Source organism: Lolium rigidum, chromosome 3, assembly GCF_022539505.1.
Source record: "Lolium rigidum isolate FL_2022 chromosome 3, APGP_CSIRO_Lrig_0.1, whole genome shotgun sequence".
Lineage (NCBI taxonomy): Eukaryota > Viridiplantae > Streptophyta > Magnoliopsida > Poales > Poaceae > Lolium > Lolium rigidum.
Window position 1 is genome coordinate 12,469,822 of NC_061510.1, and position 15,805 is coordinate 12,485,626.

The following is a 15,805-nucleotide window of genomic DNA, read 5'->3' on the forward strand; positions in this document are numbered from 1 at the left end:
GGTTCCTTCTCTTGAAACTATATTTTTATTCCATCACATCTTATGTGCTTTTTCTTGGAGCGTCGGTTTGTTTTTGTTTTTGTTTTGTTTGAATAAATTGGATTACATCATGCTTGTGTGGGAGAGAGACACGCTCCGCTGGTTCGTATGAACACATGTGTTCTTAGCTCATAATATTCATGGCGAAGTTTCCTCTTCGTTAAATTGTTATATGGTTGGAATTGGAAAATGATACATGTAGTAATTGCTATAATGTCTTGGGTAATGTGATACTTGGCAATGGTTGTGCTCATGTTTAAGCTCTTGCATCATAAACATTGCACCTATTAGTGAAGAATACATAGAGCATGCTAAAATTTGGTTTGCATAGTTGGTTTCTCTAAGGTCTAGATAATTTCTAGTTTTGAGTTTGAACAACAAGGAAGACGGTGTAGAGTCTTATAATGCTTGTAATACGTCTTTTATGTGAGTTTTGCTGTACTAGTTCATCCTTGTGTTTGCCTCAAACAACCTTGCTAGCCTAAACCTTGTATCGAGAGGGAATACTTCTCATGCATCCAAATACTTGAGCCAACCACTATGCCATTTGTGTCCACCATACCTACCTATACTACATGGTATTTTCCCGCCATTCCAAAGTAAATTGCTTGAGTGCTACCTTTAAAATTCCATCATTCACCTTTGCAATATATAGCTCATGGGACAAATAGCTTAAAAACTATTGTGGTATTGAATATGTAATTATGCACTTTATCTCTTATTAAGTTGCTTGTTGTGCGATAACCATGTTTATCGGGGAACGCCATCAACTCATTGTTGAAATTCATGTGAGTTGCTATGCATGTTCGTCTTGTCCGAAGTAAGGGCGATCTACACTGAGTTGAATGGTTTGAGCATGCATATTGTGAGAGAAGAACATTGGGCCGCTAACTAAAGCCATGATTCATGGTGGAAGTTTCAGTTTTGGACAAATATCCTCAAATCTCTAATGAGAAAAGAATTAATTGTTGTCAAATGCTTAAAGCATTAAAAGAGGAGTCCATTATCTCGTTGTCTATGTTGTCCCGGTATGGATGTCTAAGTTGAGAATAATCAAAAGCGAGAAATCCAAATGCGAGCTTTCTCCTTAGACCTTTGTACAGGCGGCATAGAGGTACCCCTTTGTGAAACTTGGTTAAAGCATATGTATTGCGGTGATAATCCGGGTAGTCCAAGCTAATTAGGACAAGGTGCGGGCACTATTGGTACACTATGCATGAGGCTTGCAACTTATAAGATATAATTTACATGATGCATATGCTTTATTACTACCGTTGACAAAATTGTTTCATGTTTTCAAAATCAAAGCTCTAGCACAAATATAGCAATCGATGCTTTTCCTCTATGGAGGACCATTCTTTTACTTTCAATGTTGAGTCGGTTCACCTATTTCTCTCCACCTCAAGAAGCAAACACTTGTGTGAACTCGTGCATTGATTCCTACATACTTGCTTATTGCACTTATTATATTACTCTATGTTGACAATATCCATGAGATATACATGTTACAAGTTGAAAGCAACCGCTGAAACTTAATCTTCTTTTGTGTTGCTTCAATACCTTTACTTTGAATTATTGCTTTATGAGTTAACTCTTATGCAAGACTTATTGATGCTTGTCTTGAAGTGCTATTCATGAAAAGTCTTTGCTATATGATTCAGCTTGTTTACTCATGTCATTACCATTGTTTTGATCGCTGCATTCACTACATATGCTTTACAAATAGTATGATCAAGATTATGATGGCATGTCACTCCGTAAATTATCTTTGTTATCGTTTTACCTGCTCGGGACGAGCAGAACTAAGCTTGGGGATGCTGATACGTCTCCAACGTATCGATAATTTCTTGTGTTCCATGCAACATTATTGATGTTATCTACATGTTATATGCACACTTTATGTCATATTCGTGCATTTTCTGGAACTAACCTATTAACAAGATGCCGAAGTGTCAGTTCTCGTTTTCGCTGTTTTTGGTTTCGAAATCCTAGTAACGAAATATTCTCGGAATCGGACGAAATCAACGCCAAAGTTCCTATTTTACCCGGAAGCATCCGGAACACACGAGAACCGCCGGAGAAGGGAGGCAGGGCCACCAAACCCTACCCCGGCGCGGCCAAGGGGGCGCGCCCCTAGGGTGTGGACCCCCTTCGACCTTCCGCGCCGCCTCTTCGCCTATATAAAGCCCCCGGATCAGAAAACCCGATACCAATTGACGAAACCCACGAAACCTGCCGGAGCCGCCGCCATCGCGAAGCCAAGATCCGGGGACAGGATCTCTGTTCCGGCACCCTGCCGGAGCGGGGAAGTGCCCCCGGAAGGCTTCTCCATCGACACCGCTGCCATCTCCACCGCCATCTTCATCACCGCTGCTGCTCCCATGAGGAGGGAGTAGTTCTCCATCGAGGCTCGGGGCTGTACCGGTAGCTATGTGGTTCATCTCTCTCCTATGTGTTTCAATACAATAATCTCATGAGCTGCCTTACATGATTGAGATTCATATGATGATGCTTGTAATCTAGATGTCATTATGCTAGTCTAGTGAGTTTTACTTATGTGATCTCCGGAGACTCCTCGTCCCACGTGTGTAAAGGTGACAGTGTGTGCACCGTGTGGGTCTCTTAGGCTAGATTTCACATAATACTTATTCACTCGTTGAATGGCATAGTGAGGTGCTTATTTATATCTCTTTATGATTGCAGCATGTTGTATCACAATTTATCTATGTGCTACTCTAGTGATTTGTTATTAAAGTAGTTTATTCCTCCCTGCATGTGTGCAAAGGTGACGGTGCGTGCACCGTGTTAGTACTTGGTTTATGCTATGATCATGATCTCTTGTAGATTATGGAGTTAACTATTGCTATGATAATATTGATGTGATCTATTCCTCCTACATATGCATGAAGGTGACACAGTGTGCATGCTATGCTAGTACTTGGTCTAGTAGCGTTGATCTATCTTACACTAAAGGTTACTTAAACATGAGCATTATTGTGGAGCTTGTTAACTCCGGCATTGAGGGTTCGTGTAATCCTACGCAATGTGTTCATCATCCAACAAAAGTGTAGAGTATGCATTTATCTGTTCTGTTATGTGATCAATGTTGAGAGTGTCCACTAGTGAAAGTGTAATCCCTAGGCCTTGTTCCTAAATACTGCTGAGTTACTACTGCTGCGTTACTACTGCTGCGTTACTACTGCTACATTACTACTGCTTGTTTACTTGTTTTATCTAGCGTTACTACTGCTGCAATACCACCACCATCGACTACACGCCAAGCACTTTTCTGGCACCGTTGCTACTGCTCATACTTATTTATACCACCTGTATTTCACTATCTCTTCGCCGAACTAGTGCACCTATTTGGTGTGTTGGGGACACAAGAGACTTCTTGCTTTGTGGTTGCAGGGTTGCATGAGAGGGATATCTTTGACCTCTTCCTCCTTGAGTTCGATAAACCTTGGGTATCCACTTAAGGGAAACTTGCTGCTGTTCTACAAACCTCTGCTCTTGGAGGCCCAACACTGTCTACAAGAATAGAAGCTCCCGTAGACATCACCTTCCTACCCTAGATCTCTACCCTACCCTACACGAGCTCCGAGACCTTGATGACCTTCCAGGCTACTCCGATGGTGTTTAAGGTGTCGACCTACTGCCTTGGCCAGACGCAGGTCGAGCTCCCCATGTCGGTGCTCCCTTTGCCGCCATTGGTGCGCCGTCGCTCAAGGCGCCACTATGGGTTGTGCTAGAGCTCCCCGTTAGTGGCCTAACTACTATAGTAAGTCTAAATCCGTCCCTTTTCTCTCTAGCTATATTTCTTTCTCTCGATTTTGTCTCGATCAAAATTTTAGGGTTTTCATATTGTTGATTATGTCTGAGTCGGGTTCTAGAGTTCTTAGGGTGTTCTAGGGATTGCTTTAGGGTTCTAAGACATCATTAGTAACTAGAATATCCTCTAAGCTAATTCTAATGGTTGATTTCTTCCTACCCTAGACTCTTAACTGAATTTCTCCAGTTATGTTAGTCTATGCTTAATAGAAAATGGTTCTAGGTTCTAATAAATGATCTAGTGGCTTAGTTGGCTTCCTAATGTCTCTAGGTTGATTTATTAACTTGTTTATCTGGTGGATTAACAATTTTAGTTAATAACACTTGCTAGTTCTTCAATTTACACAAGTTCACTGTTCTGTTAGGGTTTTAGGGAAATTGAGTTATAGCAGATGGTTTCTTAAGGTATTTATACACTCAAGAAAATCTATAATACTAAGATAAAATTGTAACAGTCAATTTTAATTGTTTGATCACTAGATGATTAAGATTTAGTTATGCTAATTCTGTGTCAGTTCATTGTTTGTGTATATCTAATTTAGTTACGCTTAGCACTAGCTTAATGGCATGGTATGGCTTAGGTGATGATTTCTTTGGTTCTATAATTACTTATCTAGTTGTTAATTCCCTCTCCTCTCTAAAGGTTCTTAGCTACATGCTTGGCTATGCTAACCATGACCTCCATTTAAGCATGTCTCACTGGTGCTAATGGATGTGCCTGCTTGTGCGTTGTGCCCTGAACTATTAGATTTTTCTGGTGATTCCTGTGTGGAATTGGCAGGTCTATGTATGGATCGATTCCAGTGGTGCATGTGCTTGTAGTCACTAGTAAGTGTGTGCGCCTTCCTAATGCACTTCCAAGGCTTAATCCTCATGTGCAAATCCTATTCTAGTGTTCTACTCTTAGTAAGGCTATATCCTAAGAGGTTTAGCTGAACCTTTGAAGACTATGCATTTCTTATTCCTGATGTTGATGAATAGGGGCTGATGAACCTCCTTGCTTATCCTTCTCCTCTAGCTCCTTGCTTGCTCTTGCTCTCTTAGATCTAAGTGTCTATGTGTGTATTTCTAGTCTAAGCTAGTGGTATGTGTTGTGAGATATGGTGTGTGAGCGCTTAGCTATTTATAGGATGGGTTGTGCTTGTGACATGTGTAAAATGCAATTGGTGACTGTGCGAAGGAAGATGTATTCGATGGTCAATTGACTCAAAATTTGGAATTCTAGTGACTTGCCTGATTTGGCAGGTCTGTTTGGGTGATTGGTTTTCTGTCCCTAGCCAATTTGGACACTGCTAATAATTAAGTAATTTAATTTGGATTTATTTCTATCATTTCCCAAAAGTATTAATGCAGTTTCTTTGATCTAGTTGATGCATTTTGTAGTTATAGAATCAATCATTTTTTGATCTTGGATAAGTTTAGTTTCTAGGGTTTATTAAGTTACATTTATAATTATATTTGTTTTTGGTTTTCTATGGATCCAAATGAAAGTGCGGTACTGACCTATTGTTTATATTGGATTAGATTTAGTTTGTGTGATCCTTTGGAGAAATTATATTGTTTTTCCTAGAATTATAGTCCTAGGGTTTACTATTCTAGTGCTACTGTCTATTGCCACTGGTTACCGTTGGATTTCCTAAACTTGTTGACTTCGATGGATTCTAATTAATGTTATCTGTTATACTAATCTACCTATGGCTATTCCTACCATTTGTATATGTTAGGTTGGTTACTAGTTTGGTTCTTGTTATGTGAATTCCAGTCTAATGGTTTATTATCGTCTACTCTTGGTTTAAGCCCTCACTTAGAGTTCCAGTGACTATTTCCTGCAATTCCTATTGAATTCTATATTAACATTTTTTTATCATCTACTGTCATTTAATGTTTGTGCAGATTAAGTTTTTATCAATAACTTGTTTTTGGGTGCTGATCAAGAGAATGATGTGTAGATGGTGTTGGTGATAGTGTGATGATGATGGTGATCAAGAAGTAGTAGTAGATATAGGCTAGATAGGTCTTATGGTTTTAGGGGTTTCTATTTCCTAGTTTATATTTAGGTTAATTTATTTGTTCTTATTATTTCAGGTCAATTCAGCTAGTAAAAAACTTTGTAATGGTTTGGAGATCACTAAATTTTTTTTTGTGATGATTCTTGTTAAAAGTTTGTATTATTATGATATTTTTTATTTATTTTTGAATATTTCAATCTATCCCTTATTATTATTTAAATTCACACATTGAAATTTTAAATCATGCTTTATATTTATTATATGAATATGATTGAGTTCACGTTTGATATTGTGTATTATTAGATGGTTATTTAGGATTATTTGAATCAAAGGTTTAAATTTTTGATTCAAAAAATTTGAACTCTAGTTTGGCGAAAGTCAAACTCAAATTTAAATTCAAAAACTTAGAAAGTGTGTTGATTTGGGTTAAGGTTAACTTCACTCAAAGTTTTAACAATGAAAGAAAAAAAGGTTTCCAAGTTTTAGTTAACCAACATTTCGAAATACTCAAAGGTCATGTCAAAATTTGAATTTAAGATCACATTGCCTGACTAAGCTCAACTTCGACATTGGCGTTCAAATTTGATCACTTTGATTCTTCATAGGGAAAGTCTCCTGTGTGGCGCACCTAAAACCATATTCTGTGGCGCATGGGCAGTGTGCCACAGAATCCACGCCATTAAAATTGGAATTATGTGGCGCATCAGCCCATGCGTCACAGAATATCATCTTAAAAAAATTTAAAAAAATTCGTATTTTAGAGATGCATGCAACCCAAATGCAGAAATTCGATATCTACCCCTCCCGAGTCCTATTCTTTGAGGTGTTACATCCTTCCCCAGTATAACAACTTTGGCCCCAAGTTACGAAACTAAGTGCAAGTAGGGTGCATATTTCCCTAGTGTAGCTTGTTTCTAACTGTTCTCGCCTCCCTACGAGAACAACGGTTTGACGGTTTCTAATTAGATTAGGTCTATATGTAACCTTCTTTCAGTATAACCTCCTAGTTCACGTAAAATTTTAATATTTTCCTAATTTATTGTAAGATACGATAATGTCGGATAGTCCTTCGGTACTCCGAGTTTGTAGACTTCTGGACTCCTTAGTTTCAAAGGTTTTTATATTTACGATTTCAGTCAGAAAACTAGGGTTTGTTAAATGATTAGGTTAGGTATTTGATTCTTGTCAGATATTCTTCCGAAATCCAAGGGGCTTATTTCATACATCCTTGGATTCAAAAGAATATGTATCGTGAACTTAGTTAGGTATAACTCATATATCCAACTCATTAGCTCATGACACTTCAGATGTATTGGTTGACTCAAATAAATACAACCAAGGTTTCAGGGTGTTCACATCGGGATATGAATACAATTTTTGGAAAAGTTTCCATCCACTACCCCAAATTTGGGATAACTCGGTGGCTAGTCATTTATGTTGGAGAAAATTCTTTGGTTATACAAACTTATCTTGAAAAGGTTTTGCTGGTTTGAGTTAGTGGGCATAGTCCCCCCGAGAGAATTAAACATCTTTTACGAAGTTTACTTCTTGGAATTCACCAAAATGGTTTTTGGTTTCTAGTGTCTTAGGTTCCATCTTTAAAAGATGGTGGTTTTATGCGTAATAATTGGGTTTATCACTCAAATTCGTGGTTTATTATAGGTTTGTCTTCTGATAGCTCAAAATGTATTATTTCCTTAGGAAGAAGAATTTAATAATCCTACCAGTGATGAAACTCTTTTCCTATGAAGAATTCATATGTAAGTATAAAATCATAGTAATTTATTTCCAAGATTTGTTAGTACGCTCTATGTACAATTAATAACTTATGTAGAACTCCATGAGCATTTAACTTCCATGAAAACATCCAAGTTAAGAAAGCATAATATTTTTTTGAGAGTTTTTAGTATGTATTAAGTAAATATATTCAAGATGCGAAGTATAATAGTGATCTTAGGTAAGGTATAACATTTGTGCACACAAATAATTTCAGATGATATTGTTGACAAACATTTCATTATTTTGTGTTTTTTTATATAACTATAGTAAATAATATCTTTCCACGAGCACTACATTTTCCTAGCCACGTATGAGTTATCGTAGCATAGAACAAATTTTAAGATTGCTTCTTAGGCAACAAATAATCTAGTTTTTATAAATGGGACATGCCCCTAGGAAATTGCTGCATACGACGGCGGGAGTTGCCATCCAGCCCAATAAGAGTGGAGAGACTAGCGCCCACATGCATGAAATAAATATTTTCCGATCCAAAAATTTAAAATAAATTATCTCTTAAAATGTTAATGCAATTGACGATATGTTTTTACAATTAGGTTCCTGTCGACGAGAACTTTAAAACAAGATCTCATCTTAATATAATTTGACCTTAATACAATTTGATGAACTTTATTTTCGTCGCTAGTTGCCTGGTTATTGTACTATAGCTAGCAAGTTACAAGTTAACAGTTACCGGCCAAGTAATACATGACCACCAGATACATTTTACAAGTTTTTTGTCATACCAATGATCTACTTGTTTGGAAAGTGAGTATTTGGTGAGTAGATGAGTTCAGAAAATCTAGTAACCATTTGATTTTCATATGGTACCTAGCATGGCTCTACCTAGTGAACAAGTGATTATAATATAGGAACTACGGACGAAACATAAATCATCAAAACACATCAACATAGAATCTAGTTTTGAAGATGAATAAGCCAACCATGAAAATGAATCCATATTTTGATTTACGGTTTAAGAGATAAACCATTTTAAAATTTTAAAACCAAAAGAAACCTCGCGTCGTTGCATGCATGACCTGATTATCTTATCATGGGCATACCCACGAAATGCTAATCTACGCGTGCTCTTATTAGCATGGTCCATAAATAATTATAGGAGATTGCAAGTATATAAAAGTGATTATCAATGAAATATCTATGTATTGAAATATGCACGGGTTAGGTAAGTTTGCGCACACCTTTTTTGCAATATTAGATTTTTCCATACAATTTAGACTACTAAATTCCAGGCAAAAGCATGTTTACCAACATAACAAAACATGGAAGAAAATCAGTTCTCACAACATTTATTTTTGTATATTGTTACATATTTCCTTGATTAGTTTGAACATTGTAAGCATGAAAAACATGTAAATGAGCACACATATTTATAATTGTTGTATGTACTATATAAATTTTAGATTTGAAACTTATCTATAAAATTAAATTATATGTGCAAGGTGAGAGCATATTGTTTTTTCTTTTGACAAAAGAATACCATGGCAAAACAGTTATAGGGATAGTGAGGAGAATAGCGTTGTTGGCTTTTAGGCTAGATGGACATCAAACTTGGTTCAAAATGCAACTCCTTCACATAGTACTCCTTCTACTGATGGTCCTATATCTTAGAATGTAATGTTTTCGCAACGGTGGAACTACAAGACGGTACGGTGGGATTTAGAAGGTTTTTTATTATTGATGTTTGGAGATACCCGCTTAAGATTTATCATTTTGGCTGGCAGAATTTTCTGCGGGAAAAATGGTGTGGCCCATTAACAAGCAAATTTAGAAATAGTGATTAGTACATTGTAAGTGTGACTACATGAAGAATGTAAGCATCCCACAGACTAATAAAACTCTTTTCCCCGTAGTAATTTGTTAATATAAGCATGAAATTGCATCCAAATTTAAATGGCAGCAAACAAAAAAAACAGCTAAGAACGTCTATAAATTAAATGAGCACTTTAGATTCCATAGTACTAAATAAACTGTGCGATTCTTTAGTAGGTGATAAATATAAATATAACTACGCTAATTCTAGGGCTAATTATACAGTATTCAATTAATATTTCGAGAGGTATAATACTTATCCAAACAATGGATTCGGGATGACAGCTGACCATTATGACATTATCTCATAAATTCGTGGTTGCCATATGTATATATGTATACCTTCTCAGCTAGCTGAGATCTAGCTTAGAGCTCAGTTAATTTTTTAACCGTTCGATTTAATCCGGTCAAGATGCGTGTTACGCAGCGCGCGCGGCCGGCTGGCGTGTCTCTCGCCGTGTACCTACGCGGCTATCGTATACATCCATACAGGCCTATTGACTTGTCGCAACTCGCTAGCATTTCTTTTGTTTTGGCTCTAGGCGTGTTTGTGCTCTTTAATTAGCTTTTCCTTTCCTTCGTCTAGTGGACGTTCAAGAAATTGCTGTTTGTAATTCACATCAAGAAAAGTTATAGTCTGCACAGGAGCGGTTTGTTACTCAATTTTTTCAATGTTTTATTTTTATAATTTTGAATATAAAAGTATCTCAGTTACATGTGCCATTGTAACTGAGTATTTTTTTTAGTTGCAAGTAGTGTTGCAAGTGAGATTTTTTAAATTTAACGGTGGCTGCAGTTATTTTTTCTTAGTTGCAAACGGAGTTGCAACTGACATTTTTTTTTCAGTTATAAATAGGGTTGCAACTTACTCCCTCCGTTCCTTTCTATAGTGCCTATTGTTTTTTGGCACGGAAATTAGCGCACTATAGAAAGGAACGGAGGGAGTAGCTTTTATCAATTTACAACTGAAGTTGATTTTTTCTAATTGCAAATAGAGTTGCAATTGATTATTTTTGTTTAAAAAAATAATGCGCGAGTGAAAAAAGTCTTACTTAGAATTCATGTGGAACAGACAAGCTCTTAGTTGCAAGTGGGATTGCAACTGGCATTTTCTCCGGTTGCAACTAGGGTTGCAACTTACATTTTTGTCCAGTTACAACTAGAGTTGCAACTGAGATTTTTCTAGTTGCAACTCGGGTTGCAACTTTTTTTTTAAAATTGCAAATGTTTTGCTAGTAGAATTTTTTTGACACAAATATTTTAACTAGATTTTTTTTAGTCGCAAGTGAGATTATAACTACGATTTTTTTCACTTGTAAATAAGCTTGCAACTGATGTTTTGTATAAAAATGAAGATGCAAGTGAGTTTTTTCTAGATTGTGATGGCTCGTAATTTAGGAGGAAAAAGTAGTTAAACATTAGACAAGAGATAATGGCCTAGTGCTTTTACGTGCACATACGAGATGGGAGAGACGCTAAGGAAATAACCGTGTGGCTTATCACCTAGAGCGCTTCCTGGCACGTGGCACCGCGACGCCCAGACGAAACAAGGTTCATATACCGTATGCAAACGTGGGTGACCTCAGCTGACTGAGAGTTAGCTTAACTCTCAGCTAGCTGAGCATTAGAGGGACCCTATAAAAATACCCATAGCCATTCGTATATAAATTCAAGCACCTTAATTAAATCTTCATCGTCGATCCCTCACAAAGGAAAAATCTTCTTCGCAGAGCCTCCGCGCCTCAAGCTTCCCCGGCCACTCTCTCACTCCCGAGCGGCACGATGGAGTATGCCAGGTCCGCCTTCGCACGTCTTGCCCATGTAAGTCCCTCCCTAGCGAGGAGCGCACTGCCGTGCGTTGCACCGATCACCATCGCCTCGATCGCCATGGAGGACCTCCGCCCCAAGAACATGGCTTGCTTCGACATCGACGCGACATCAGCGTTCAGGATCATTGCACAGTGGGCAGCGTGGCGCCGGCAGGCGTGCGAACAGATGTTGCTCGACCTCGACCACCGTCACGGGGACTCCGACTCCGAGATCCTCGCCCTCGCCAGCCTCCAAGCCGTCTCCACCATGCTCGATGCCTCCTTCCTCCGCGCCCGCGCTGCTTCCGACGACGACCACGGTAGCAGCGGGAGGCGCGCGCTCGTGCGGCTGGTCGCGCGGGAGGGGACCGCCACGGCGCCGCAGCAGAGCTCCCCGCTCGGCGGCGGCCGCAAGAAGTGGCTGGAGCGGCAGAAGCACGTGAGCATGGCCGGCCAGGACGAGGGCGACGCCCATGTCAACCAGAGAGACATGCGCAGCACGCCCAGGCTTTGCGGTTGGCAAGAGCCCACTGACGTCATGACGCGCGAGCTGCAGGACCTCTCGGAGCACCGCCCTGTCTCCGCCTTTGTTCACCGCGACTGCATTGAGGTCAGAACTCAGAACCCCTAAATCCTATGCTCATCCTCTCTGTAGAAGTGTCGCGTATTTTTTTCTTCACATTTTAGGAATTAGCTTAGGCGGCTTGGCCAAGTAGGCCAGTACCATGATCATCCTGGGGGTCTTCTCCTCTGCACAGTCTATTTCAGCTGGAAAGTTTTCTGGCCAAAACCCTGCCTCTCTAGCTACTTGCTTCATGCATGTGATTGTGGTGCTGGTGCCTAAAGTTCAGTTCGCATTCTGGAAAACATGAGCTGATACTTGAGACCTTTAGCCTGGAATTTGAACATTGTGCCATCCTTATAAGTAACATTTCTTGCAGTATATATAGGCTACAGAATTTAAGATCAAAGTTTTTTTTTTCAATATCTTGTGTGCTGATTTGAAAATATGCATGAGCATCACCGTTGAGACTATTTAAGATTAAACATTGTTGTTTCAGTGCTCCTGTTTTAGTGGTGGCATTAGTTAACTAATACTGTACAAATTTTTTGTTTTCAGAATTAATTGGCAGCTCCGTTTTTATTTCATGGAACTAATAATTATTGTTTACAGTCGTTTCTTCGAGGTAGATTCTTCTTTTCTGGTGGAAGGACTATGGACGATGAAGGATCAGTTTCTATGGCAACTGGAGAATTAGGGCAGCTTAGACAGAGCCATCCCGTCACCGATGATCAACAAACAAACCGGTCCGTGCCATCGGGGGCTGCCGAAAGTGAGCATCACAGTTTTACAGATCAGGTTTTGCGTGACGGCAATCATCACTTGGAGAATGCTACTGGCAATCATGAGATCCATATGTTCCAACCAACGGAAGATGAATCTGTGAACGTACAAAACAGTAGCACTCTACCGAACACTAATGATGCTTTGCAGGATGATATTGATCAAGAACAAATGAACGGACATGACAACGGCGACGAGTATTCATACTCATGGTCCCTAGAACAAGGCAGTGAGCAATCTGGTTTTTCCTCTTCTACCCTCAACATTGAAGCAGGAGCTTATGGGCAACCAAATGAAGGAGAAGGCGATGCTTCCGACGGACCGCACATTATCGATTCTGAAGAGGCTGCTCAACCACGACAGGGGCAACCAGATGAAAGTTTCTATCGTCACACTTATAATAATTGGTTCGGTCATCCGGTACATAGTTTCTATGGAGTGGAGCTTCCAGAACTCTTAAGCAGGTATGTAGCACTTCTTGAAAATAAATCACAAATGCAGTTTACCGCTTTGTCAATCACACTTAAGCAGGTCATGTTTTGCAGGGGAAGGGTCTCTAATCTTCTTATCAGCGGCTTCGGTCAAAGTCTGGACCAGCTCCTGATACAATCATATGCTCGAAGACAAGAGCTTGTTGAAAGGCAGATGTTGAACACAGCTGCTTCAGTGAACGAAGATCATGCCGAACATTGGATCAACGAGCCGTATCAAGCCGAGCACGACTACACCACTGGCGAGCCGTCGTTTGTGTTCACAGGTGAAGGACGCAGGCGACGGCAGTGGTATTGGACCCGCCCTGAATTTGTGAGTCTCCGATTCTTTATTACTGCAGGTCAGTATTATTCATAATCATCCCTGCTTTGTGTTATTTCTGAAAGAAATCTGTTTGACAGGTGATAGACTCCATCCAAGAGCTGCATGTAGACATGGCCGGGCTCTATCATGGAATGAACAGCATGCAGAGAGAGCTGAGAGCATGCAAGGAGATGCAGATAGAGCTGCAGAGATCCATCAAACAAGAAGTCTCTGCTGCTCTGAACCGCCCTATACGGGTCCAATGTCAGTCAGATTAATCTTTCCCTTCTTCCCCATCTCCTGGAGTCTATACTTTGATTATCCACACTGTGTGTGTCTGACAAAATACGATGAATTCTGAACATAGGGTGGGCGGAACGACAACTAGATGATGCATCACGCTGTCATCTAGTAAGGAAAGGAACCTGTTGCGTCTGCTGCGAAAACAAAATCGATGCGCTCCTTTACAGGTTTGGTTCCATCTGTCACCATATGTGCACTCACATTTGTATGTAATTGCAAAACTTATTCAAGAACACAACTAATGTGACATCTTCTCATGACATCTCAGGTGTGGACACATGTGCACCTGCTCAAAGTGCGGGCGCGAGCTCCTCAACGGGGCCGGGAAATGCCCAATGTGTCGTGCACCCATCATCGAGGTCGTGCGAGCTTATAGTCCATAATGTGACAGTCTTAAATTTTGAAGCAGGAGTTGTATTTTGATTATGAGATTTAAATTTATTCCGTTGATATCCAATGGAGCACTAGTTTCTGAAATCTCTGTTTTTTTTTCACATTGAACTTCAGTTATTAGTTCACCATTGTTTCTATATACCGAGCAATATTTTAATAGTGTGATTTGACAACCAAGAGTTATATTTTGATTATGAGATTTAAATTTCTTCCGTTGATATTTTACTGCAAATTTGGCTCTGTGCTTAAACTCTTCAAGCAAATGTGGCATGTGCCACAAATAGGCTACAAGGCTAATGATACTGTTGTTCACAAATTATATTCAATGATATGTTATTTCAGTACAATACCTAGATACAATGCACTTGGACACTTATATCTAAATAGTGTCCTCTGAGCTAGTCACTCCTTTTTGTGGGTTTTAACCTAAGAATTTTAACCGAAGATCCCGAGTTGTTGGATTTTAGTGTCTTGAACTATGATGCTTCTTAACCATGTGATGATCACGTTGTCTATGTTTATTTAGTACATGATGTTGAGGATTTGTTACACTAGGGCGTGTGTTAAGATATGAGTCATTGAGGCTAGGATATTTGTTAAGATATGATTCATTGGGACTGCCCTAACTTGCCATTGTCCAAACTTCTAGTGGAGCAGCCATGTAATGCAATAAGTGGTCTATAAAATTACTCATTTGCAGTATTAATTCCGAGATTAATTTTTTCCTACTCATAAATACAAAGTGGAGGGGAGATAAACTTATGATTGATTCGTAAGACAATCACATCGCATGGACGGTGCAAATACGCTCTCCGGGTTTTTGGAAACAATCTTCCGAGGAGAACAACTCGACTGATCAAGGAGCAAATTAAGCAAGCCATGAGATGAAAACATTTATCTATAGGGGTACAAGAAGAGCATCAAAAACTATCTATGGTCTTTTAAATCAAATGTCTTTGTGAGTTGCCGATGACATGGATTTTACAATCATCATCGTTTCCATGGCAACAACTCCAGAAAGTGGACATTGGCAATGTCTATATCACTCTCTTGGCCATTAAAAATGGGTGATGGTGTTTGGTGTTCCTGTGTTCCCCACTACAGGATGCATGGAGCTAAAACTTGTATGTAGGGCTTAGATATCCTAAATCATGGATACCTCACTACCCGCACGCAGGAAGGGGAAATAAATAGTCACACTTGATTGAATTCGATCCGCTTCCTCGAGGGGTCTCCTTAGGCTTTCCACCTAAGGTGGTTGGGGTGCCTGCCGAGGAGACTTGTCATATGCACTAAGATTCAACTAACCAAAGTAAGCACTGCTTGTGAAATATGAAGTACCTTTATTTGGTGTAAATGAAGTACCTATTACATCATCTAAATATACACTATGAATTTCCCTCTAACCACAAACAAGAGGCTTTGTATTGAATGATCGTTTCGCATACATCAAAGTTAAGACTTTCACTATGAAAAGTACCAGAACAACACAATCATAGTGCTGATTGTAAAACTGCTTCAGATAACATCAATTCAAATCATGAACTACAATTTTTTTGTGTATGCCATAGTGATCGCCATAGTGATCAATTAATGAAATTGTAATTGTCAGAAATATGTAAGTATAGATTAATAAAAGATATGAAGAATAAATTAGTTAGAATTGAATGGAG

At 39.2% G+C, this 15,805-nt stretch overlaps 1 protein-coding gene across 1 annotated transcript; it reads left to right on the forward strand.

The window, feature by feature from the left end:
- Nucleotides 1-13,567: 13,567 nt before the first annotated feature.
- On the forward strand, nucleotides 13,568-14,122 carry LOC124694329 (E3 ubiquitin-protein ligase LRSAM1-like). Its single transcript, XM_047227326.1, has 3 exons — nucleotides 13,568-13,700; nucleotides 13,804-13,906; nucleotides 14,008-14,122. The coding sequence occupies exons 1-3, from the start codon at nucleotides 13,568-13,570 to the stop codon at nucleotides 14,120-14,122; spliced, it is 351 nt and encodes a 116-aa protein (XP_047083282.1).
- Nucleotides 14,123-15,805: the final 1,683 nt, after the last annotated feature.

What these genes read in the sequence shown, in the direction of transcription:
- LOC124694329 (XM_047227326.1), top strand. Translation starts at nt 13,568, where the DNA reads ATGGCCGGGCTCTATCATGGAATGAACAGCATGCAGAGAGAGCTGAGA. An exon ending in CCGCCCTATACGGGTCCAAT is followed by an intron (nt 13,701 to 13,803) that starts GTCAGTCAGATT and finishes TTCTGAACATAG; the next exon opens with GGTGGGCGGAACGACAACTA. An exon ending in ATCGATGCGCTCCTTTACAG is followed by an intron (nt 13,907 to 14,007) that starts GTTTGGTTCCAT and finishes ATGACATCTCAG; the next exon opens with GTGTGGACACATGTGCACCT.